Raw genomic sequence first — 25,378 nt, forward strand, 5'->3', positions numbered from 1 at the left:
GTTGGACTGAATCTGAATGAATGAGCCATCTTGATTTGGAGTGGGATAGCAGAAAGTAGAGGGGATGGAAAAGTTTCTTAACGGAGGAAAGCCATAGACATTTTTGTTAATCCTTTCAGTCTCATGAGAGACCAAGACAACAATTTTCCTTACAATATAAGTGCAGTATCAAGCAGACAAGCGATGATCGATGAGAATAAATAAAAATATCAATTAGGAGATTTTAAGCTGATCCCATACCAAATTCTCCGAACAAACACGATAAGAATTTTATGGCAGACAATAAGGAGAAACTAGGGGAGATCATGGGAACGAGGGCATAGTAAAAGCCTCATGTCGACGTAGTTCGAGTCTCATAGTCCAAAACTCATTCTTGCAGATTGCTGGGGAGACAATTCCCGTCTCCACAAGCTGGTTGAACACGGAATTACTCCATCTTTGCTCGAATTCAATCAGAAGGGTTACAACCTCGTTTTGAAGCTGAAGTATGATTGGGTGGTGAGCCTTTTCTTTCCCCTCCCTCCCCACCTGAGGAGAAAAAGTAAGAACGTGAGTGATAATATCAGTGTTGCTCACCATAATGTAAAGCTTTTATGCTTTCATAAATATTTTTCTTCAGCTGTTCGAAAATCAATTTCCGTCTAATGGAATCGTAGAAAAACTAGATTTCAAAGCTCGGTGGTTTTCTTTTATTCAGTGTTTGTCTCATCCGCCCCCTTTTTTACTTTTAAATTTTTGTTATCAGCTTGAATGAGAGATCAGAAGACAATGGCGCCCTCGTTAAGCATGCGAGCTTCTTTTCAGTTATTATGGGGATATGGCGGTTAAATTCATTTTCCACCCTTACGAGTACATCAATTTTATTTCATCAAGGATGATATATCGTTTAAATGAGATTTGACATACGCACGGGGAAAGCGTTTCTCTAGAATCGAGATTAAAATCTCTTCATCTACCCGCCTACACGATCGCAGGCCATTGTTTTTTCGTATCCTATTTTGAAATTAAACAGGAGATCTTCTGCTACGCAGAGATAACATCAACTATCACCTAGGCAATGCCTTTAATAAATTGCACCGTTAAAGCCTGCCATCTTGATATACATCAACCGGACAATCACCCGTCTGAACATTACAATGATAGATAAGTTGTTTATATGGACCCCTGCCATGTGACTTTCAAAACGCCCCAGCCCTTTGGACGCTGATGATCGCAAATATTTTTCAGGTTAACCGGCGGGCGATCGTTGGGTGATCTGTTTGACAAACCACTTCAAGCAGTTGTTATGGAAACGCAATTGATTATAGTGGCGCGAATAAGTAACACATTTCCGAACAACACCTTGCGCCTTTAGGGAACTACGAATTTTACTTTTCATCTGGCGTAGAGAGCCTTTCGGAAACCTTAAAACAACCCGCGCAGAGTTTTGTTTCTATTTTTTTCCTCGAGAGCCTCAGAAGGAAGGACTTTTTAAGCTTTTATGAATGGATAGAGACTAAATTTTTTATTTCAGCTTTCAATTAGCACCTTCAAGGCGGTCGACGGCGTGTTAAACTCACCTCTTTTCGACAAAAAAAAAAACATTTCGTGTCTTGCCAGGAAAATCGTTGATTTTATCAATGTTCGAGTGAGAGAAATGACGGTGGAGATTACCCAACTCACGAGCGAAGAACTTCGCATTATGCGAACAGCGTTCAACATTTTTGACAGAAATGCAGACGACCAAATCGACCAGGCAGAGTTTGGCAGCTTGATTCGAGCAATCGGCTTCAACGCCAGCAATCATGAAATAGATGAAATTCTGAAGAAATTTGATAAAAACAAAGACGGAGTTATTGATTTTCAGGAGTTTATCAGCATGGCCAAGCATTTTGAGGGATGTGGAAAGGACGAAATGGAACAAAACTTGCGACAAGCTTTCAGGTGATAGATAAGTAACTCCATTACTCATATCGTAGGCTTCTTGTCAAAGCATGTTGTGATCGTAAATGGATATCGATAAATTTAAATTTTCCGCTTACAGCTCAATGTAGTTGCACGAACTTGAAAACGAAAAATCAAATCTCTGAGGTACTTCGTAGGTTTTTTCTTTTAGTAGATGGAAGGGATGTTTAATATCTCTGTGCCCGTTGTAATAATCAAATCGAGAAAGCGTCCATTTTATTGATGTTGTATCGTTTCACGTTTGTTTCTTAAACTAGATTCTGCATGAATAAACGTGAATAGCTGGTGCCAATTCACTTTAATGGATTCGAAATATTGGCTGCGGTTGTCTGGGTAATCACTCGCTGATGTCTCATTAAATAAATTGGGAAGATGTTCACTTTTGGTTAAGTTGCGAAAACGATATCGACACTTTTGAAGAATGATTCACCTGCTATATTGAGAAATTCTCAGCAAAATTCGCCGAGTATACTTTGGAACAGAGAAAAACAAATACAGTCAACCTGTCACTAAATGGCATAAAAGCAATTTGAAATATTTTGCATGTTTAACACCCCTATGTGTATAATTTGCATTATGATAGGTTGATTTACTTTTAACTAATCGAGCCTTTAAGATTGCAGATTTTACTTCACTTGCAATGAGATTTTACATAGCCAGCTTTCTTTTTCAACGAAGCTGGTACTCATTTAAAAACCAATCAATAATCGGCACACACATGACGGAAATATGCATGAGGAATTGTTAGCATCTGAGACCCTATGCCTCAAAAAAAAAAAAAAATACATCTCTTCTTCTTGTGAATCAAAAGTCAATTATGGAAACCCTGCATGTAGCCAAGCATATTTCGTCTTGATAACTTGTTTTGATGGAAACTAAAAACAGAGAGTGTATTCAAATTGATGGATCGTCTTAAATTTGCCTCAGGTCCGACTTCCGCAACACCTGCGTAAAAGTGTTTCGTGAGAATGATTTTCTGTATAGTTCTTTTATTCACAACAAACACAACTTCCTATTCAGACTAAAATAAGATGAATTACTTTTGCCGAATGAAAGATTTTTTTCTTTCCAATCGTTATGACATCAATGTCCAACTGGGCCGTACTCACGCTATGGTTTAATTTGCATTTTGCAACATAAACTATCTTGAATATCTTTTTCTCTTTGGCTCTCTTAACTTCGGCGAGATTAAAAGCCACACTGCTTTCACACTTTCACACTGCTGTTTTCACCACAAACTGGCCATTAAAATTATTTGAGATGCGGTAATATGAGAACGAAATTTTAACTTAAGTTGCACCCGTCAAGTAATTATTTAAACGCACGAAATGAAAATAGAAGGCAAAGTTTAGAAATAAAAAAATTGAAAGCATCAATTATGGATAGAAGACACTCTCAGGAACAATACGTTGGTGTAGTAAAGAGCCTCTTGAATAAGGGAAAAAATAATTAACAGTGGAAAAGCATTAAATTCTACATAGATGTGAAAAAGTCCTATTCATTCAGCCGGAGAATAGTGTTAATCATTATCTATACAAGATTGAACAGTTTTGTTGCGCGATGATCCCACCATTTTCGCCTTCATTGTCAAAGATAACAAAGTTCGATTCTCCTAAGACGCCTCCATACAGCTGCTCAATAACAGGGCTTTCAGTAACTTTCCCATAAACGGCTACCGATGGTTTAATAGGCGACTGTGCACCGGCGAAACTTAAACACGAAGGCCTGCTCGCAAGCTCAACAGACAGCGGTAAATCGTTGGTAACCGACTCTTTTTTTTTAACCCCTGCATATTTTAAAATTCTCCTCATTAGTCTGCAGACTTTTCTTATAACTAAGATAATTTGTTAGAGGTCAGCAAAATGATCCGTTGGTGATCAGTTTCTTGATTCTCGTACCCTTTTCTCGGTTAGTAGGGGTTTTTTTTTTTTGAAGAGAAATTGAATGCTGACCACCCTTAAGGCTTAGAGGGTCAGGTGTTTGTAATTGGATTTTGATATTACATCAGAAATCTTCCATTTTGGGTTTAGAACTCTCCGTTTTTTTGTCATCATCTGTCAGCTTTACTAAAGAGAAGTAATATCTGCAACTCGCAACGTAGATCTCGTTAACAGAACTGTCATCGTGCAATTCATATCACTTAGTTTTTAAAAAGCTATCATTTTCAAATCCTTTTGTGTTACCCCCCTACAGTTTAAACAGTCAGCATCCAAAGCAGTTGATTAAGCTTCGTTGTTATATGTAAAAGCAGTTTATGTACCCTCGTTTCAGATCCTCTCACTGTGAAGTTTATTGAGCGATGTTTGGGTGGGGGGGGGGGGGGGGGAATTTTTTATATTATCAAATTTGTGGGGAGAGGGCCTGCGAATCCAAGCCCAGGAATTTAAGCCTTCTTTCCCCTCCCCAATCATGAGAATTGTCATGCATATGCCGTGTTACAAAACGAATTAACAAACCTCCTTATGTAAGAGTGCAAGTTTTTGCTAAAAAAAAATCTTGTGAAAATTACCAATGTATTTCTCTTTCTAAAATAAAAGCCTTTTTTTCTTTTTTTTCTTTTCAACAGGGTTTTCGACCGTGACGGCAACGGTTACATTTCCGCAGAGGAGTTACGTTATGTGGTGACTTCTTTCGGGGAGGTGCTCAGTAATGAAGAAGCCGAAGAATTGATTGCCATGTTTGACAAAAATAACGATGGTCAGCTGGAGTATGAAGAGTTTGTAACTTGGGCTAAAAACTCCTTAGCTGAATATCTTAAATCTTTGTGATTGAGCTAAAACTTCCTTGTAATTGTTCCAATGCAGCCATAGGTTTCATATCGCTGAACTTTGATTTAGTTTTGTCAGGTGACTGTAATAGCTATATCATTTGTATTTAAAACTTAGAGCGCTTGAATTATTGTATGGCAAAATCACGTCCATAAACATTGGACTGGTATACCTTTGCGTTTGGCTTATGATCGACGGGGAGGGGGCTTATTTCTGTGGGACTGGTAACAGGAGCCTTAGATTGTTGTCACAAAAGTAGCTTACAAATATTACACTCGAGATTAAAAACATCGACTCCTTGAAAATTACGTCTTCTATTGACTAGTTTTAGACAAAATTTCAATTGAGTGTCTAAAATAATTTCGGAATCGTTTGGTTTTTCTCTACTTTACTTTGTGATTGGTCTGAAAAGTTTGCGTCACCGCACGAACCAATCAACCACGCCTTCGCGGGTACGCGTTTTCCCGCGCTTCAGTCAGGCAGTTTGCTTGTCAATACTTTGTGTTCTCACTGTTTCTTTTTGGTATTTACCCTTATTCTGATTGGCTGATGTGATTACTTTTGTTTATTTCATCTAACACTCAAACGGAAAGGGCCCTATTTCTACGAGTTATGTTTCATGCGAGATTACCTACGCGTCAACCCTTAAGACCCTGATCAGTATGCATATTCTCCATTATGATCTATATGTATTTCCTATTGTACTTACAAGAAGAATTTGTCGAACAATCAAGAGCTTCGATCTCAATGTTTGATTTAGAGGTGATATTTTAAGGAGAGATTGTATGCTAGTCACTTCAAGAGCTCAACGGGTTAAAGGAAACTGCAAAATGGAAATTTTATGAGGATTGAAAACACAAAAGGGCTATAACAGACAAAGAAGGAACAAAGATGGCCGGGGATGGGGAAGGTTGAATCCAATTGCAAATGACGCACCTGACTCAAGTGATTTTTACTTTTTTTAAAAACGTTCGAGAAATTTGTTTTTTGAAAACCCCTAAGCAGTTTTTACCCCTCTAACAAGACATTTTAAAATTCTCTATCAAGCTTTGTGACATAAAAAGAAACTATCCCAACGAAAACACCTTGCGAAACCTCGAAACCAGACCGACTGAACACAAACGAGCGACGAGGAAAGGCGATGTCAACAATCACATTGCTGAACATCACCGACTTACGAACCTGACACCATTGACTGGGACTATGCGCAATGCCTAACCTACAGCACCAACTACTTTCAACGACTGACCCTGGAAAGCTGGCTTACTAACTTGGAACAGACTCCCCTCAACAGGTGTCAACCACTACCGGCACCATACAAACGACTCATCCACGACATTAACATTACAAACGAACCGAACAGAACGACCTAACTTCCCTAACGGATCCAAACCGACCAATCACGACTGACCTACGCCACTTGAGTCTTACAGCCAATAACATCACGGCAAAATTGACCAATCAGTGTACCCAAACCGGACTAAGTACATTCGACTGATAACAACCTTTCACTTGACTCTGATGATGACTTCCGCTCAGGTTGTCGAAACGTCAGTCACCACTACCGACAACAGTCCTTGTCAGGACTACACTCACCCGGACGATCACACTATTACATGTTACCCCTGGGTGGGTTCGCGGGTTCAAACCATTTATTGAAAACACCTTTTGTGGAAAGGGAAAAATATTTCCGTACCCACTCTTATTTACTGCTTTAATTGAATGTGATATCAGCGCCCATTTTTGTCCCAAGTTTGATTATTTTGTGATCTGTCCCTATGAAGTTGACCTGCAATAGTGCCATCATTTTTTGTCCAGTTTTCCTCAGCAATTTTTTTCTGAAGTAGACGTCAATGCGTCGAGACATGAGATTTATCCTCAGTCATCGATAAAAATTCTGCCTTTGGTTAAAAAAAAAAAAGAAAAGGAAACTCATCATAAGTTAGGAGAACCAGATTAAGTTTTCTCTGTATAAAATTTTCAGCCATTTCCGAGCAACGCGAACACGAACACAGGGACAAATTTCGAACGTTGATCGGATGCGTTTAGTAGCCTGGGGCCAAGAGTTGCGCTAAGACTGCAATTTAGTCAGCGGCTCATCCGACGAAAAGAAAATGGCTGCCAAGGCGGTAAATTCGATGGACGATGTTAGACAAGTTATTAAGATGTAATTTAGTCATGTTAATCCACTTGTAAAGTTGTGAATCCTTAAAAGTTGAATGCGTCTTAAAAATTTGTCGTTTCTCCGCGAACAGGCTTGAGGAAAAGATATCGAAATCGTACGAACTCTCTTTGCGCCGAAGACGGGAAACTGAATGTTATGTTCAGCAATGTCGTGGTCTTCTCAAGCCGTGGTAAGTCACGCCTCGATTTTTTAACGTGGATGATGGAATTTGCAGAAAAAGGAGGTATTTAATCGCATGTGTTCCAAAACGTGGAGTACATTTTACTCTTAGAAAGATGTACATGTCTAGCTAAGTCGCGAAGTTATATGTTTATCAAAATTAATTATAGTAGACCACATACACCACATTTTTGCCACACGATTAAACTTTTACCTGATTTAAGTTGTTTCACTGCAGTGGTTCCATTTGCTTTGGCCTTTTTGTTTCTGCGTTTTTTTTTTTACTTTTTTATTGGTTGCTTAGTTTTTTTCTTTTGGCATTTTTAATTTAATGTATACTGTCACGTCCTTTGTATATGTATTAGTACCATTTGATCGTTCGCATCTCATAGTAGGTACTAGCGTAGTATGATATATCTATTACATTATTTTGTTTTGGAGAGGGGGGGGGGGAGTCCTTATATCATAGTTCATGTTCAGTCTCTTATTTGTTTTTGTTTATTTGTAGGCCACTAAAATCTGGTGAAAAAAGTGGAGGAAACAGACAAGGCTCCGAACTGTTACAAACTACTCAGGATGTGGAAACAAATACTGAAAGCACACAGGTTGAAAGCAAAGGTGAAGACTGAATGAATATGTTTTTATGCTTTTATCTTGTGGCAATTAAGGTTGGAGGGATAACATAGAGGATATGCATTGTCAAACAGGGAATGTTGTTTTGGGGTTCTGAGTCTAAAACAAGGTTTTTCACTTCCTGGCTTCTTAACCTCTTCATCAGACTGTGCCTCTGAACCAGACGTTTTCAATGGCAAGTGAGAATTAGCAATGATCAGTCTACATGTGTAATACTGTTGATTTTTTTTCATTTTGAAATCTTATGCCAGGTATATAGTCTGATTGGTCTGAATGAGGTAGATATACCAAAACTTGTGCATTATCAGTGTGACTAAGGCCTCAGCATTACATCCCTACCCAAACTTCCCTTAACCCTTTAACTCCCAGATCAAATTTGTAAATCTCCTTACCATCAACCATACAATTCTTATAATGTTAGTTCAGAGAATTTAGTATTGGATCAACTAATTATCCCCAAATTGATAGTTTTCTTTATTCTCATCACTTGTCTGGTTGGTATTGTATTGATATTGTAAGGAGAAATTCTGTCTTAGTCACTCATGGGAGTTAAAGGGTTAAATACTTGTATAGTAATTATAAACACTGGTTTAAAACTTACAAAAGAAAAGAGGGAGAACCACCTGAGGTGACTTTGATAATATTATTATGATTGTTTTGTGCTAGAAAATATTTGGTATACCTCTCTCACAGAGTGATCTTTAGTGTAGGGCTATGAAATGGTTGCCAAGGTGCTAGTGATAGTTTCCTGGTAAGCAACAGACAGGCAGTTGACAGGCTCTTGATACTTTTGTAGGTTTTTTTTCTTTGATAGTCAGGTTTTCATAAAGCCACTGAAAGTTTTCAGCTGAATATGTAAATTATGGTGTGTGTGAGGTACCTGTAATTTGATGTGTTTACTAGTAGTTCTCAAACTCAATTACATTTAAATGACAGCAACAAACTCTATTATAACATAGCTAGTAAATTTGTCTACTCAAATTCAATTGCGCTAGCGTGCTTCATATTCCTATTGTGTACGCTCATGACATCAGCAAACAAATCCCTTGAGGAAAAAATTTTCCATCAGGTTAAAAATGTTATAAAACAATCGGTTCATACGTCAGCTGTGGGTTCATCAATATATGAAGCACTTGGGAAGTTTGGAGAGCACTCAAGAAGCTAGAGTTGCTCTCAGCCATGCCTCGAGCAACTCTTATGCATCTTTTGTGCTCTCCAAACTTCCCGCGTGCTTTATATCTCGATGAACGCATGCTGAAGTATGAACCAATTGTTAATTTAAGTATGTATCACTGATGAATCGTAATCATAAAGTTTGTTAACCATGAAATATTTCCTAGCTAAAGAAGTTGAGAGCCAAGAGTTGGCAGCACTTGAAAACCTACTAGCAAAGGCTCAAAAGACCAGGGAAGTTCAGGCAAAGGTACTTCACTTTTAGTTTTATTTCAGTGGATTAATGTCATTTGTCTCTCTCTGGGAAAAATAATTCACCAAAAAAAAAAGCAGAAAGTTACTATTCAAAAGTTTAACTATGCAAAGCATGTTTGCATTTTGGAGTTTTATGTGGATGTTGTTAAGAAAATTTAGGAGGATTGGAGAGATGGAAGACCTTTCTAATTTCTCTTTCTTTTAACCCTTTAACTCCCTGATCAAATTTGTAATTCTCCTTACTGTCAACCATACAGTTCTTATGATGTAAGTTCAGAGAATTAAGTATTGGATCAATTAATTATCCCCAAATTGATATTTTTCTTTATTCTCATCACTTTTCTGATTGATATTGAATTGATATTGTGAGGAGAAATTCTGTCTTGGTCACTCAAGGGACTTTATGGGTTAAACCTGCACAGTATGCACTGCTCAGTCTTGTGGGGAAAACTTCCCTCAATTTTTGGGTCAATTTTTTTTTAACTGCTTCAATGTTGATGAATTTTTGTGGATGATATTTTTTGACATAAACAAGAATGATCCTGAAATTTTCTTGCAGCTTTACACTTCACTGTAAAGAAATGAAGTAACGCAGAATGCTCTGGGAGAATTTAAGATAAAATGACCAGTAAATCTAGGGGTGTTTATATGTATTTCCCAATCCTTTTAGTGCCATAGAAAACTCAATATAAATATTTTTTTGTTTTAAAGTTAGATGAGGCTGAAGCAAAAGCAAAGCAGGAGGGAAAGATTTCAAAAAAGCCACTTTTAGTAACTTCAAGTAAGTTTGTTTTAATCCCTGGATAATTCTTCTAAGGTTGAAGTTGTTACAAGATTTATTAGTTGGGTATTCATGTTTATCTTATGCTGATTTAGCTGACCTTTTGTTTAACTAATCACATCTTAGAGCCTCCACAGAAGAAGCCTGTACAACAAATAACAAAGCAAAATCTTTCAAAAGCCTCCAAACCTCCACCCAAACGCCCTGCGTCTGTCACAAAGCCTGGACTCAGGAAACCAGCCATGAAGAGCACATACAGCTCAGCGTTTGGGAGGCTCCCCTCAGCGAAGTCCCCTCAGAGACCAAAGAGTTCTCGAGGCTCTGCCAACAAGTACCTGGACAGTGTACTGAAAAAAGATGACAGGAGAGGAACCCATTCAAAACTTGATCTTAAGGAAGGAGGTAATATCAAGTGCCATTGTTTGAAGGCTGGGTGGCGGAGGGCGGGTTCGGGATTTGCCACGCAATGTTGGAGCTTTGCTTCTATTTTAAAACATGGACGTCTTAACTTTGTCGGATTTTGATTTGACTCTCATTCTATGAAGTTTTCAAGTTCGCTGGATGATCGGTAGCGCCTGTGTTTTCTAATGATCGCGAATAAGCCAACTGTTTCGCTTATTTAATCTAAACATGCCATATAGATACTTATTTCCCTTTGCTTTTCCAGGAAATGTTACATTAAGAACTGGACCTGGACCTGGATCTGGTGGAAGAAATATTCAGACATCCAAAACAACCACGGACAATACTGGTAAAGAACAAGGAAGTAACGCGAGAAAGATTTCCAAGGAATTACTTCAGGAGGAGTCAAAAATTTCTTCTCCTTCATGGGAAGAGTCTGTTGTCTCAAGTAAGCTTTTTGAAAAAGCTGATAGTGTCAACAGATCTGCTGAAAATTTAGCAGATTTCGGGCGAGCATCAGTGATCGAGAAGAGCGAAAAGCCGAAAAGTGTCACAGGAATACCAGGTCAATCCTTAGGATTACCTAAACCGGGTGACTCGTTTAATACAGAAGAAATAGACGTACACGATAAGAAAGAGGATTCGTTTGATCCTTTGGTGGAAGGTGTCGAGTTAGCACTACCTGGTAAATACCGTAAGTTGAAGGCAACAAGCGTTCGACTGTATTCTGAAGTAAGAAAAATCGCCGAAAAAGACGACAGTAAATCATCCCTGCCTTGGCATAATTTTGTCGAACGTCTCGAAGGAGAGTTTAAAATGGGGTACATCTCCACTCACAAAGAAATTAAGGAAAAATCAAAGGGACTTCTTGAAGAACATGAAAGACTGTCGTTACTCACTAGTGCTGTGGTTGCTCGAAGTAATAATTTGAAGGATGATTCCTCGTGGCAGGAAGTTTACAAATGTTATAGACACTGGCAAATTGTGCTCAGTAAGTTCAACGAGCTGCAAAAAAGGACACAACTGCTATTGGAAGGTGAGTTATAAATTCATAATTTTAACGGTTACGATACAAAATTATTTTAGTTTATGCCCCCTTCAATTCCATCCACGCTCTCATTTTCGCTGCAGCACGAGCGGCGAGGTCCATAAAGGGTATGGCATTTTTCGCTCCAGACCTCTCGTTAAACTCTCGTGGGCTTCTCATCTCCTTCACCAGTCATTAGGGAGCTTAAGCAGTCAGGACGGCAAAGCCGAGGAAGATGTCGATTGAAAATGAATTTACATTTTTAGTTACAGTTTGTGCGAATGGCTGAATGTGTTACCGTCTCTTACGGCGCCATAAGTTAGCATAAGAATAATGTATGAGAGCAGCGGTGAGTTCCAAATGGAAATTAAAAGAATTTGCCGTCGCGGTTTCCGTTCGCAGACGACACAAATTTCGGTGATTTCACTTTGTTGTTTTGTAGAGAACGGCTGAGAGATGTACAAAGTTTTAAAATGCACGTGCTGAGCTGTTGTCATGCAACGCCTCCCTACCCCACCCCCTCCCCCCGAACCAACGGTTGCTTCCATTACGCCACTCGTGCTGCAACGTCAATGAGACTGATCGTCTCGGAATCTACTTAATGACCTTTTGTCAAGGATTACATGATGCATCAAGGCAATCTCAGACTGCAATTAGTAACATGTACTCTAAGAATAACATGCTTACGGTTCGCCTTCATGCTTATGATTTGAGTACAAATATAGATAACATTTGTGTGGAAAATGTGTCCCTCAAATTCTTTATTTTATCGTAGTCGTTTCTTCCCGTATTTTCGCGAAAAAAAATGGGGGAAAAGAATCGATTGTACTTTGATCGTTCGTTAACTCTACAAACAAGTTAGTGAATTACATGCAGATTGGTACGGAACATTTTAATTGTTGATTGTGCCTCAGGACGAAGAACCTGCTTTGAAGCGTTACAGATATTTTGACATCAGCTTAAACATTCATACCCATGATGCATAGCTAATGTTATGCATCACGGACAGGCTACTTTGTGTTTTGTATCCTGTGATGCATAGCTAATGCTGTGCATCACAGGATACAAAACACAAAGTAGCCTGTTCGTTGCTTTGGTTAGTAAGCTTGACTGTGAGACTAGGGGAATGATTGTACACAATCTGGCTTTGACTTTTCAACCAACGCATAAGCCGTTTCACTGGCATCCTATCAAACACATGTACATCCAGTCATGTGAAGTTATCCAATCGCTTGCCTTAAAACCAAGAGATTATTATCTCTTGTACAAAACTGAAAAGAGGAAATAAATCCTCTTTAGGGGCCCAATTTATGGACAGAATTTACACTAACAACGATCTTTTGGAGTAGCGAGGTGATTCCTTTATTCAAGCCGAAACGTCATTGTAAATTGATCAAACGACTTGTCGATCTGGGGAATATTTCGTGAAAAATCGCTTTAGCGCTCGCTTTGTTCAATTTTTTTACATCTTGTGGCTATCAGGTGATGACCCTTGTCACTTGTGATGTTTTCGTCCACTAATTTACTTTAAAACCGGAAATAGACGGACTTAAATCGTGCTTAACATTCCTGTTTCCATAGCGATTTTTTCCCACGGTCTGAAATTGTCTTGGACTTTCGCCAACGTTACGCTCAACTTGGCGCTGTTCCGGGTGGTTAGCACTAAAATGATGTTTTCGTCCGATATTTATATTTTAATACCGGAAATAGGCGGACGTAAATCGTGCTTAACATTCCTGTTTCCATGGCGATTTTTCCCACGGTCTTCGTGCACGACTTGGCGCGACTAACGCTCGACTTGGCGCTGTTCCAGGTGAATAGCAATACGATAGACTTCTTTTACTGCGTGGCGCGGTAATATCAAATAGATTTGGTTTTCGACGAACTTGATGAAATGTCTCCAAAGAAACTTCTTTTGAGCATATTTTACGGTACTATAAGCGGAGTTATCGCAGCATGGCTTGTCTTGAAAGTTTTGGAGAGTAAAGGATGCGGACCGAAAGAAACGCACGAGGAGATCAGGGAAGTTAGAGACGAGCAGAATGATCGTGACAACCCTGCAGATAAAATGCCGGAAGAAAATGACGAAAGATTCGACAAGAAGGCTGAAGAACACGAGGAGATGCACTAGGTCGGTGTTCATATTATTATTTTAGTTGAAATGCTTCCATCATCCTTTGATAGACGCCATCATTACACGCTTTTAGAACTGCGAGTATTTGTATTTTAGTTTGAGCTAGTTTGTGTTGGTGCACGTCAGTGTTTCTTTGTTTTATTTAGATGCGCTTTTCTCTTTGCGAAAAATACAATTTTAACGACTTCTTTATGTGTGTTTTACAATTTGCCATTTTGCACATGAAGACAGGTTTATAACCGTGAGTAGTTCAGACTTGACGTGAGGAGTTCAAACTTTCCATGTAATTGTTTATTGTCCTGAAGCAAACCGTGGTGTGACGTCATACACATTTCTTTGCAAATTACTTAAGAGAATTTGGTGTTAGATCAAGGTAACAAACTATTTCTGATCAGTTTAAGTATTCTCACTACTTGTTTCCTGGATAATATATGGATATTACAGCGAGAAATTTATATTACAGCAAAATCGCCTCTGAGATTTTATAGGTTAATAGGTTAAAAAAGGGGCCGAATTTTTAGACGTATGACGTCACATCAAATTTATGCTTAGAAAGCACAAATATATTCAAGAAGAAATATGGAATCTGAAATTTGGCATGCTGAAGCTCCAAACCGTTATGACGTCATTTCCGTATAGGCTTTTGCTTGTAAAGCACAGTTTTTTTTACTTTCGGCAGTGTAAGGAAATGATGATTTAAGAACAGAATTTGTAATTTCATATTTTTTGTTTTATTCGACAGAAACCGGGAGCGCTTTGATCAAATTTTCTGGCATTTCTACGAGCTGTCCTAATCAGTGTGCGGGAATTCAGCTATAAACTGTTAATGTGTGATTTAACTCGTGTCTAAAAGGTGACGATTGATTTCTTGTGGTCGCATGAATGAATCGTATATATCTTAATCAGTAACGTTTAACTTACGTAGAACTTGAAGTATCAGTCGCGAGGAGTTTTTTTCTTGAATCTCATTATAATTTTTTATTGTTTGATTTACAATTGACTTCCTTTCGCTTAAACAAATTGTGAACTCGTGTCGCTTAAAATTAATAAACAAACTTGTATGTCTTGTATTAATTTTAGTCTGAAGAACTTTACAAAAGACTTATCCTTGGCAATTTTGAGGAATGAAAAGGAGCGGTCGTTGTTTTCAGAGAGTTGTTTATCAGAAGTCTACTTCGAAGATTTTGGCGATAATGTCGAAAGATACGTTACCTGAAAATGACCTGTTCTGTTCCCTTAACGATTGAGTACGAACGGTAAACACACGATTGCGTGACTTCCAAAGTGACATTTCCTTATGCAAATTATTTTGTGAAAAGTGTCGGGGATTCCCCTATCCCTAAATTACGTCATGTCTCACTTGTGAAGTCGTCTGCGGCATAGAATCAAGAGAGGTAATTTGAACTAAAGTAAAACCGTGACTTGGTGAGAAATTAACCCCGTGTACGTGTCATACACGTGTTCATGACACAAATGGAGTTGCTGAAAGGAGTAATGAAAATGTCCTTCAAGAGATGAATTTGTTTTGTTAGCAACTTGCTTGCCTCACACACGGTAGGGAGCTTTTCAATATTACCAGCAGAAAAAAAAAGAAGCTTGTTACGAAATTTTTAGTCGCTTATACCAGAATGCCTGTACTAACGCTCTGCTCGTTTCTTGTCTTTAATGCTGGTGAACGGGTTTTTACAAAGAACTGAGCATTAAGGTATGGTTGCCTGGAAGCTCAGAGTATCCTGAAGAGTAGTTACAGCTTTTTAAAAGTATTAGGTGGCGCATTCACGTCACTAACTTAGACTGTTTCGAAGTGAAATAAAGAAAATACTCGTTTTGTCACGACCGTGAGACAAAAAAAAACTCCGTGTCTCGCCCCCACGAAAAATCTAACTCTGTACCGTCCAATTTAACCATCGAATGCTGACACGAAGCTGCAGAGAACTCGATGGTGAGCTGGATCGTTAGTACGTTCCTTTGGATTAAACAGCAAGGGTCTTCTTTAGAGACATTCTGTTGCTTGTGAGAACGTGTGTTTACTGTGGTAAATTTTCATGGCTGAGCTATTTTGGAAGATGCTTGACAGCAGGTAACAAGAATTATCGATCTCAACAAAGATCGTCGTTTATGAAACGAAAATTGTTCTCCGATTGGGCTCCACAAGTACTTTACGCTCAGTGATAAAACTACAAGCGACTACTAACCGAGCATAGAACGTTCCCCAGTTTTAGAGAAGTAGATGATATAACTAACGCAATGTTTACTCTTTGACATCACGGCGGCTATGTTGTTTACCTTAACAAATATACTTTGATGGCTAATTCAGTATTATAACAGCGCGCGTGCTTGCCCTGTATAAGTCCTATTGAGCCGCTATGCACAAAATCTTTATTTACGCACGCCCGTACGTAAATAAGATAACGTGGGCATTTTTTTTAACCTAGCTTCAGAGTTTCCGTCCTGTTAAGCTGCAGTGCGGTTTTCCTTCTCTTTGAAATATGGAAGAAACCAGCGAAGAACTGCCCAATTTTTTTTATCGGCATCGACCTTATAGGTCCTGATCCAACAAGCAACAAAAATAAAGCCGAAAACAGCTCGCAAGTTGCACGTTTCGCAAATTTGTCGGAAGACCAGCTGCCGCAAATTTTGGCCGAAAGATATTCACTGGGAACAAAAAAAAGTCACCAATTGGTCATTAACAACATTTAAAGGTAAAAGGCTTCTTCGCGCAGATCCTTGTTGTCGCTCTGTTATAAAAGAATTTGCTCATGCTTTTAGCTGTGCGTATATCGAGTTATGCATGCACGCGGGAAGTTTGGAGAACACTCAAAAAGCTAGAGTTGCTCTCGGCTGCGCCTCGAGCTACTATTACGCATTTTTGGTGCTCTTCAAACTTCCCGCGTGCATCCATAACACGATATACGCACGCGAAGCATGAACAAATTCTTAATTCTCGGGAAATTTTATCTATTTTCCTTTGTAAACGCACGCGCGCAAATGAAAGGTAAAACTGATCAGGACGTTAAGTTGCTCTCTAAAATGATTGTAGCTCCCGTGGAGGAAAGAGAGGAAACCATTATTCATCAGGCTACCCATGCAGTATAAAAAGTGTTGCATTCGAGACTAACTGAGGATATTCGACTCCTTAGTGGTGAAACTGTAGTGTAAGAAATTTTTGATGGTTCTACCTCTCTTATGTTTTGCAAAATAGACCCAAGGAACCAGAAAATTTTATGATAACTTTAAGCGACAGAAGGTAGCGATCTCATGACTAAACACCATCAGTATTCGACCAGAAAGACAAGGAAGAAAGAAATTGCAAAAGACAGGAAACCGAACACACTTGTGTCAAGAGTTTGTAATGACTTGTGGGCTGCAATGTCAGCCTCCATCACTTCTCGAGTAAAGTGTCGACACAATTCTCCTTATTGTAATTAAGAGAATTGCTAATTTATCATTTTATGAACCCCATCGTAGCTGTCCAGCCACCATAATTCAGGCTCGACTGAGGCACAGAACCAGAGTTTCAAATTTTAGTATCGAAAGGAATTAAAACAATTTAAAAATTATTATTATTTCTCAGTTGAAGAGCAACTAAACGAACGCTGTCCTTGCGGCAACTGTGGTATGTTTGATCGGGACCGCCCGCGGGACACCTCGATTGTCCGGGAAGAGTGGAACAAAGGGTGTGTACTTCTTTCACGCTGGATACCTAAAGAAATTCATGACTGCGCAAGCGCTAAATCATGCGCTGGGTTTGACCAACAGTGTGGCTCAATAGACTTCACCTACTCTTCTGTTAAGGTAAAAAACGAACGAAGCACGTCCTTGTCAAAATCAAAAAGCTTGTTTCAAAATGGTCATGGTAGATGCTTAAGAAGTGAACTGAAAGAATTGCATTCAAGGCAATGAGTTTTAAATGTGGATCTCGTACATTGAGATCCTCGTTAGTCAGTCAATAGATGGATGATTTTTGCCGCTGTCCATTTAACCCTTTAACCCCTAAGACTAACTAACATCTAACTTCTCCTTACAATATCACCACTGAATCAAACTTTAAGGTCATGAGAATAAAGGAGATGATCACCAACTAAAGAAGCTCTTGATTGTTCAACAAATTCTCCTTGTCGGAACCTTAGGAAATTTCAAGGGAGTAGTATGGAGAATATTCATTCTGATGTTAAGGAGTCAAGGGTTAAGCAATACTGAGACTGCACGTTCTCTCTGTTACCAGCGTCTTAAGCCACGCGGGATGTTAGGAGAACAAGAGAGAAGTCTGTAAATCACGAGCGGGAGGCGAGAACTATTGTTAAAGCTGCAGTTAAAAGAACTACATAGTCGTTTTGTTTCTCTTTTTCTTTCGTACAGGAGCTTCGTAAACTTGTTGGTCTTCATCATGACGTTCAGCTTCTCTGTCTTGAGTTACACGTGAAACAGTTTGTTGGTGAAAGGCTGTTGCCTTTACTGGAGAAAATGGACCCATTTGACAGGTAAGACAGCAAAGCTACAAGTTAAAATATAATTTTTAATTTTCATAAAATATCGATATAAATATTTCGATAAAGTTTGCTTCACAAGGCAGGATCATTCAATTGAAAGTTGATAGTTAAGGCGAAATGACTGTTGAAAGCTTTGAAAATGATCGAAGAGAGACAATGAAGTACGGTTTGGATCATTACCGTATTCCAAACACCCAGTATTTTCCAGAACAATGCGAGAAACCGCAAGTTTTTACAGAAGGCAAAGTTTAAATCTCGAAACAGGTTAAAACGCTGCAAATGTTTGTTTTTTCGTCCTGATTACTCAAAACAAACTCTGTGATCATTAGATTTTTATTCTGAGAAAAGAAAACTAGATAGATAAAATATAAATGGATAAATGAATTCATAAAAACGACTTAAAAAAAGATACCCTTGAGCTGCGTGGCACTGAGTAGCAAAGTGTTCGACAAACATGAACAGAAAGGTGCCATGTTTTGGATGATGGTTTCAAAAGTTCTGGGCCCGGCCTTTCAAGGCTTGTTGAATAATAATTGTTAACCAAATGAAAGGAAATGACATACATTAAAACACGACATTGAAATCATTTTTTTTTTTACCTTTTTTTTTAAATTTTTTATTTATTATTATTTTTTTTTCATTACCTATTCTTCCTTAGTGAATTCCTGCGTTTGTATCGCGTGGTTCATGGTCTTCTTTGTGGAGGAGGCAAAGTTTTTCCAGCCATGGTCCTCGATAATGTCTAACGGGCGTAAGCTAAGTTTCATGGTACCGTTGTCTCCATAGCAAATCCTGATAACTGTTCTTCTCGGGCTATCATCTGTTCGTTTTGGGTTATCTCACTACTGCGACTTTTGTGACGCTATATTCTTGATAAATATTCCAGATAAATAACTTTCATCAAAAGGTTGATAGATCCATTCGCGACCTGTACTTTGTAGAGGATCGTAGCCAATACTTCGCCGTAAATCAATTAGGTGTCCCTTTCCTTTCGTAACCTGTAGTGTTCATTGTGGATATGACGGTTTCGAATCCATTCGAGTTAAAGCAATGTTCTGAGTCAAACTAAACAAGATATTAACGAAGAACGAGTTGTTATGTTACATTGGTGGTCAAGTGAACCACTAATTTGATTATCAACTATCAGTGGATAAAGGGAAATTAACCTTGAAATACAACGGACCGAAACGACCTGACTAAACATGGCGATAATGTGGGAACATGAAAAAGGATTTAGAATGACTGCCACGCCCTTATAGTCAGCTGAAAGGCATCCGTTATTTGATTTGATGATTTTATTTAATGTGGGAACATGTTAATGTTATTGTACATGGGAATGTTATTCATTTATTAGGAGCGTGGAACAAAGAAAAAATATGACCCTTCTGCGGGGTTTCGAATCTTACTACCCTCAAACATCCAAGCACAACGTACATACTTGAGATCTTTATTCTTACTTGGTCTTCACGTATCGTAAAATTGTGCATGAATATCCGCCTAATGCGCAGTAATTCCCTTCTGACGTAAAGCAGTATCAAAGCTGATACAACAGCCGGTCGTTTCGAACCCGATGATAAATATTAAACTATCAGCGCTATGCATGATTAACGAAATTCGAGCTGAAAGATAATTTGGAAGAATATTTCGGTTTCCAAATTTATACTTATGTCAATAGAACAGTCACCGATCGCAGTACAAGGATTTTAAACCTCTCTTTTGAGCATATCTCAAATGTCCAGCGTTACACTCATAGCCGAGGCTTTTGGCCGTATCGTGTACAGTTTTACACGCGGTGTAACAGAGCATTGCAACCCAGAGGAACCTGAAATTACGGCGCGGGTTTTTGATCCTCTATTAAACAATGGACGCGAGTGGTTTCACCATCCTGTCGACGAGGTCATTTATCAACAATACAGCTACAGAAAAGCCACGGCTCAGGACTATCTACCTTCCAGCGATGTCTGTGCGAGGCTTATCGACGCCTCTTCAGTAGAGAACCCAGAAGTACCAGAAAATCAAAGAGAGGAAGATGAAGCAATGGCTTGGAAGCGACTCAGACCATCCGTTGTCCTTTCAGTTTGTCAATCAATGTACATTGGATCTTTGATTTCGTTTTTAACGGCTACCTTTGTAGGTTCAGTGTTCATACTGACATCGTACATATGTTACGAGACTGTAAACCACTGCCAATTCTACCCAAAGGAGTCTATTCCAATAAGTATACAGTGGATGAGATCGATCTCGGATATCATTGCCTGTGCCTTCCTTTACATTTGGTTCTTGGTGTATTTGCTATTTCTTTTCCGTCCGTATCAGTTAAAAGGAGTGAAAAGAAAACTATTTTTAGTCTGTTGTGTGACGTACTGCTTGGATTCACTTTATCGCTTGGGTCTTCAAGTCCTAAATATATCCCATTCCAATCTATCTTCAGTGCAGAAGATTCCTATAAATATTTTGTTCGTCACGAACGATTGCGTCCAGGCATATTTATTGACTAAACATTTCCGCCCTACAACGAAGAAAGGACAGCTGATTTTGTTCCTTCAACTGATAGTACCTGCTTATTTTTGTTTGTTTCTAGCCATTCCAGTGGCATCGTTGATTTATCCAGCTTACATTAAACAAGACAATGAAGGGAAATTACTAATCGCTCTATTTGCTCCTCTCATTGGAGTCGTACTCGAAGTCATCTCACGAATTTTTGTTCAGCGCTTATGCAACATTACTCATCCGGGATATTCGTATGTCTTACTGGCGCCGTTGTATTGCGCTTCGGCGGTTATGTTCCGCATTTTACAAGCGGAACTAGATAACTTAAAGTCCATCGCTATTATTGGGATTATTCACGGCGCTGCAGAGGTCATAGAACGAAGCACCATGGTTGCAATTGATCATCTCTGCCATGCGATCCTGAAAAGAGGATCAACTCCTTGGGGAGGTTTTCGCACTCCTCGCCGTGAGAGACTAATGGCTGATATCGCCATCATGAGTATGTTGTATGAATCAATTGCTATAGTGTCTGTAAATGGTGTTTTATACTTGTATCAAATGATATACTTACAAAACGAAACCTTTGTAAATTTACTCAAGTATTTTGCCATTTTCACCTCTGTTCCACTGGCGATCGAGTGTTTCTTTATCACCCTGTCGATTATGATCGCTACCCGCTATCAGAATATGCCTATCATGGCCATATGGCGAAGACGATGGAAAAGACATATAGTTCTGGCGATTATTACATCAATATCTATAGCAAATTGGACCAGTACAAACCTTTTAACGATTGTCCATCAGCGCTTTGCTGAAGATTCGTCAAATAAGACTTGTAAAATGCTGTTTAGTTAAATTGGTATATGATTACCACCTTTGCTTCCTCAAAATAGGATACTTTGTAGATGCATTTTGTTTTGTTTTTCGTCAGTTTTCTATTCTCGACTGCATGCTTCTAGGACAGGTAGCGAAATAAGCTTCATTTGTGAAATATATAACGAAAGCGGGCGAATAAAATCTTGAGTTGGGTCTGTGAAACCGTGATGATGACTGGCACGCCTTTTAGTCAGCCAAAAGGCACCCTGCAGCGGTTTAAAATTATTTTTGTAAGTAACGTCACTCCAAGATTTAAGGTTCTTCTAGCTAAGTGGTGGCATGCACAGTTCTTTAAGGTGTGGTTGTTAACAGAATTATTTTGTCAAACAGGGTATCGATTTTACCAGTTTAGTTCTAAAATTTCACCTGAACTCGGTGTCTTGAATGGTGTGTGGAGAGAAAGGAGCAGAAATTATGTAGGAACAGAAATTGTGACTGATTATGCAACCCGCTGTGAAATTATTGCTTCTGAAATTTGTACACGTTCGCATCTCACTAATTAAAAGCAGCCATTATACTTGTTATCCTGTGGCTTAAGATTCGTTGCTGTCGATGTTACAGCTGAGTTCTGAACCAAGAAGTCGAGTGGAGTGTCCGGCATGATTACGCTCTGGATTTTAGGATCACGTCTATGGAGGGAAGGTAAGGCGGATTTGAAAAGGATGCCGCACTCTCCCTATGCCAAATCTTCTTGAAATTACCTTCTCCCCAAAGAATAGGTTTCGTGTTTAGAACCTCTGTCATTTGGTTTTAAACGAATTGAAACTCCCTAAAATTATACATAAGCATACTCCTGTGGTATTGTCTTGCTGATATCAAACAATACAAACAACCCTGTATAGCTGATCACACGACAAACATTGCATGTGAAATGAAAACAAAAGAGTAAAAGGAAAAGTAGAGAAATGTCTCATTCCTCAAATTTTGCGGCTTAAAAAATTACTGAAAGTTACAGCCTTGATTCTGAGAAGAGAAATTGCGAGCTTTTACAACTCCTTGGGGAAGTTTTCGCACTCCTCGTGGCGAGAGGCTAATGGCTGATATTACTATTATGAGCATGCTATTTGAATCAACTGCTATAGTTTCCGTCAACGGCTGTTTGTATTTGTATAAGTTCAATTTCCTTCAAAACACCTCTCTATTAGAAGTGTTGAAGCCTTTTGCTCTAACAACTTGTCTTCAGTTGGTGATTGAGTGGTTTTTCACCAGCGCATCCCTCGCGATCGAGACTCACTATCAGAATATGGCTGTTATGGCTGTTTGGCAAAGAAGATGGAGGAGACATACTTTAATATCACTTACAACTTCAGTGCTCATAGCATTATGGACTAGCACACTTGTGTTAATTATTGTGCATGGAAGATTTAAAGAGTCTTCGAATCAACCTTGTAAGATGCCGTTTACTTAGAACTGAAGAATGAAGCATAGAAAGCACCAAGTCTTCTATAGGTTTACAGTCGTTTCGATATAACTTCAGTAAGAGCAGTCACGTAACCTAAGCAGCCCATGTATCGAATCGGCTTTGTCGATGTATCGAATCGACTTGTATCGAATAAACTTTAAAATATAAATCTTGCTCATAGGTCACGATCTAATTTGAAGGTTTAAGATAGAACTCTACGCTTGACAGGATTGTGTGTTTTGTTATAATGTTGCTTTTATCAAGACATGCATGTTGGAAAAACTTGCATAGGTAATGACATAATTATAAAGTACTCAATGTAATACAGAGTACAAAATGAAATGGAGATATTTTTGCATTATAATATCATTAACAATAGGTCTCGCTTTCCTTGATGACTTCAGTTTTATCTATTTTGCCCTAGTTACTTGATTCCATGAACCTTTGGGGGGAGGGGTGTGGGGTCTTATAATTGATTTAGAGAGTGGTTGACAAATGACAAATAGGAAAGGTTTGCAGGGAAAGCAGGATAAAGGACGAACGGAATCCGAACTGCACGAGGAAAACCCACAAATAACTTATTACTTTCCTGTTCACGAGAAAACGAAAGAAAATAAACTGAGAAAATCATTGGAATTAGAAAAATAGTGAGAATTGTTTAATTTACACTTTTGTGGAATGCATGAAACACAGCCTCAACAAGAATTTCGTGTAATCATATTTTCATATGACACTTGTCATTCACGTCAGCTTATTTTTGCAATTTTTTTTATCAAGCGAAATTTGCGAATTAATTAATGTGTAACATTCGTTTCATAGAGCATAATTATTGTAGGATACACTAAATCATTGTATCCTTTGCGATAACCACAGAGTTTTATTTTACGTAAAAGATTCGGCAAGTGACGTGAGTAACGATAACGAACTTTCTCTATAACAGCTGCGTGACAAAAATTATGGTATGGCTGGAGACTGACAATCCGCACTCCAACCCTGCTAAATTTTACATCTCTTACTGGTTGAACGTTACTGGGCACTAACATCACTAAACTTGTAAGATTTTCAGTTCGCTCTGCACTCGATTTACGCGTCCAAAATGAAGCGAGGAAATAAAGTCTTAAATCGATTTGCAATTCTAGTTCTTTTCGCTTGCTTCATGTACCCAAGTCTACTTTATAAGTCAATAACATCGTTTACAACAGAAGAAATCAATTCAAATCACCGTGGTTTCGCTCGGTCGAATTTGATGCAACCAAAACAACTCGAAGAGTGCAATTAGAAACAACCTCGGCGTCATCACAAAATTGCGTCAAACCCTCCATAGACGACTTTCCAGACGATTATATGACCTAGTATCAGCGACAGAAGCAAGGGGTTGTTGTAATTAATTTTGTACTGGCCATTTATAAGTTTGAAGCACTGGCCTCAGTACGTATGCGACGATTACTTCGTTCCCTCGCTGGAACAGATCACGAACAAGCTTCACATGGGCTCTGATGTTGCTGGTGCGACTTTTATGGCGGCTGGAAGCTCTGCCCCTCAGTTGTTTGCCTCGTTAATTGTTCGTGTTTGATTTGGTTTGCTTGATCAGGCAAAGTGAATGATATTCCTCACGCTCGGTAGATTTTCCTTGACCAGGCGAAATAAATTAACGTTTTAGGGAAAGGAAAATGGTGGCGGACTCCTATGATTTTTTAATGAATTCTTCAAATGTAATTCTGATCCTGACGATCTCACTCTACCAAAATAGAACATCTAAAGCGGGCTTATAAAAGACATCCACATAGTTGCAAAGGAAAACTCAAGACAAAGCCAAGAATAGCGTGACATTTAAAGCAATAGACAATTATTCAAACGACATCCAACGGAGGAATCCCCTCTTGACACAACAGATGGCGATGTGGTTTCCTGGAAGTAACATTTTAATCACTGCAGGGAGTTTAAAGGTTGACACCCAAGGAGAAATTTAGAATCTCGAATAACCGTAATGACTCCATTTTCGTCTTGACATTTTGCTAAATAAGCACAACTTTGCACATCCTGCAGCAGGGAGTGTAATATTTGCCAGAATCTCATTGTAATTTTTTCATTGTTTGATTTACAATTGACTTCCTTTTGTTGAAACGTGTCACTCTAGTAAACAGACTTGTTTGACTTGTGTTAATCTTAGTCTAAGCAACTCTACTCGTGGTCAAAAGACCGACCCGCACTAATTTTGAGGAATGAAGCGAGATACAGCGGCTGAGGCTTTTACCAATATCTTCATGTCAAAAATAGAAAAAAGGTATTATCGCCGAAAGCTAAACTAAACCGCTACTTTGGAAGAGCATATTAACAACGCTTATTAACAGACAGGCGTAACCGATCACATAAGGAGAGAGAATATTATTCTCAAAGGAAAAGGATGAAGACAACAACAAAATGACTCATGGAACGAGAATCAAATCAATATCGGAGTTAAGACCTGTATGTTCTAAAATTGCAGCATAGCTCTGACATTATCAACTTACAGCAGAAAAATACTATAGCTTCAAAGTTGGTTATACATTAAGAATATAGGACGAGTTAGCTTTAGAAACTCTTTACCGTGACCAATTTAGAGCAACTTGGGACACTTTTGTTCCAAGTTATGCGCACAACTTGGAACTGGAGTGTTCCA

The 25,378-nt window shown here is 38.7% G+C and overlaps 3 protein-coding genes across 4 annotated transcripts; all 3 read left to right on the plus strand.

The window, feature by feature from the left end:
• Positions 1 to 1,202: 1,202 nt before the first annotated feature.
• On the plus strand, positions 1,203 to 5,026 carry LOC131782985 (calmodulin). The gene is made up of 2 exons (XM_059099720.2): positions 1,203 to 1,923; positions 4,511 to 5,026. Exons 1-2 carry the CDS (start codon positions 1,637 to 1,639, stop codon positions 4,710 to 4,712), a joined length of 489 nt encoding a protein of 162 aa, XP_058955703.1. The 5' UTR covers positions 1,203 to 1,636; the 3' UTR covers positions 4,713 to 5,026.
• Positions 5,027 to 6,826: 1,800 nt separating this feature from the next.
• LOC131782988 (neurofilament medium polypeptide) lies at positions 6,827 to 19,585 on the plus strand. 2 transcript variants are annotated; one of them, XM_059099725.2, is made up of 10 exons: positions 6,827 to 6,879; positions 6,968 to 7,066; positions 7,565 to 7,674; positions 9,030 to 9,112; positions 9,829 to 9,898; positions 10,025 to 10,300; positions 10,566 to 11,336; positions 17,036 to 17,256; positions 17,821 to 17,942; positions 18,610 to 19,585. In XM_059099725.2, the coding sequence occupies exons 1-10, from the start codon at positions 6,827 to 6,829 to the stop codon at positions 18,695 to 18,697; spliced, it is 1,893 nt and encodes a 630-aa protein (XP_058955708.2). In that variant the 3' UTR covers positions 18,698 to 19,585. The 2 variants fall into 2 exon arrangements, with proteins under 2 accessions (XP_058955708.2, XP_066027613.1); XM_066171516.1 differs by lacking the exons at positions 17,036 to 17,256; positions 17,821 to 17,942; positions 18,610 to 19,585 and adding an exon at positions 13,038 to 13,135.
• Positions 19,586 to 19,673: 88 nt separating this feature from the next.
• LOC131782992 (uncharacterized) lies at positions 19,674 to 22,996 on the plus strand. Its single transcript, XM_066171517.1, has 2 exons — positions 19,674 to 21,071; positions 22,501 to 22,996. The coding sequence occupies exons 1-2, from the start codon at positions 19,683 to 19,685 to the stop codon at positions 22,723 to 22,725; spliced, it is 1,614 nt and encodes a 537-aa protein (XP_066027614.1). The 5' UTR covers positions 19,674 to 19,682; the 3' UTR covers positions 22,726 to 22,996.
• Positions 22,997 to 25,378: the final 2,382 nt, after the last annotated feature.

Source organism: Pocillopora verrucosa, chromosome 8, assembly GCF_036669915.1.
Source record: "Pocillopora verrucosa isolate sample1 chromosome 8, ASM3666991v2, whole genome shotgun sequence".
Lineage (NCBI taxonomy): Eukaryota > Metazoa > Cnidaria > Anthozoa > Scleractinia > Pocilloporidae > Pocillopora > Pocillopora verrucosa.

What these genes read in the sequence shown, in the direction of transcription:
- LOC131782988 (XM_059099725.2), top strand. Translation starts at nt 6,827, where the DNA reads ATGGCTGCCAAGGCGGTAAATTCGATGGACGATGTTAGACAAGTTATT. An exon ending in CACACAGGTTGAAAGCAAAG is followed by an intron (nt 7,675 to 9,029) that starts GTGAAGACTGAA and finishes AATATTTCCTAG; the next exon opens with CTAAAGAAGTTGAGAGCCAA. An exon ending in GACACAACTGCTATTGGAAG is followed by an intron (nt 11,337 to 17,035) that starts GTGAGTTATAAA and finishes ATTATTTCTCAG; the next exon opens with TTGAAGAGCAACTAAACGAA.
- LOC131782985 (XM_059099720.2), top strand. Translation starts at nt 1,637, where the DNA reads ATGACGGTGGAGATTACCCAACTCACGAGCGAAGAACTTCGCATTATG. An exon ending in AACTTGCGACAAGCTTTCAG is followed by an intron (nt 1,924 to 4,510) that starts GTGATAGATAAG and finishes TCTTTTCAACAG; the next exon opens with GGTTTTCGACCGTGACGGCA.
- LOC131782992 (XM_066171517.1), top strand. Translation starts at nt 19,683, where the DNA reads ATGTCCAGCGTTACACTCATAGCCGAGGCTTTTGGCCGTATCGTGTAC. An exon ending in TTTTCACCTCTGTTCCACTG is followed by an intron (nt 21,072 to 22,500) that starts GCGATCGAGTGT and finishes ACTTGTCTTCAG; the next exon opens with TTGGTGATTGAGTGGTTTTT.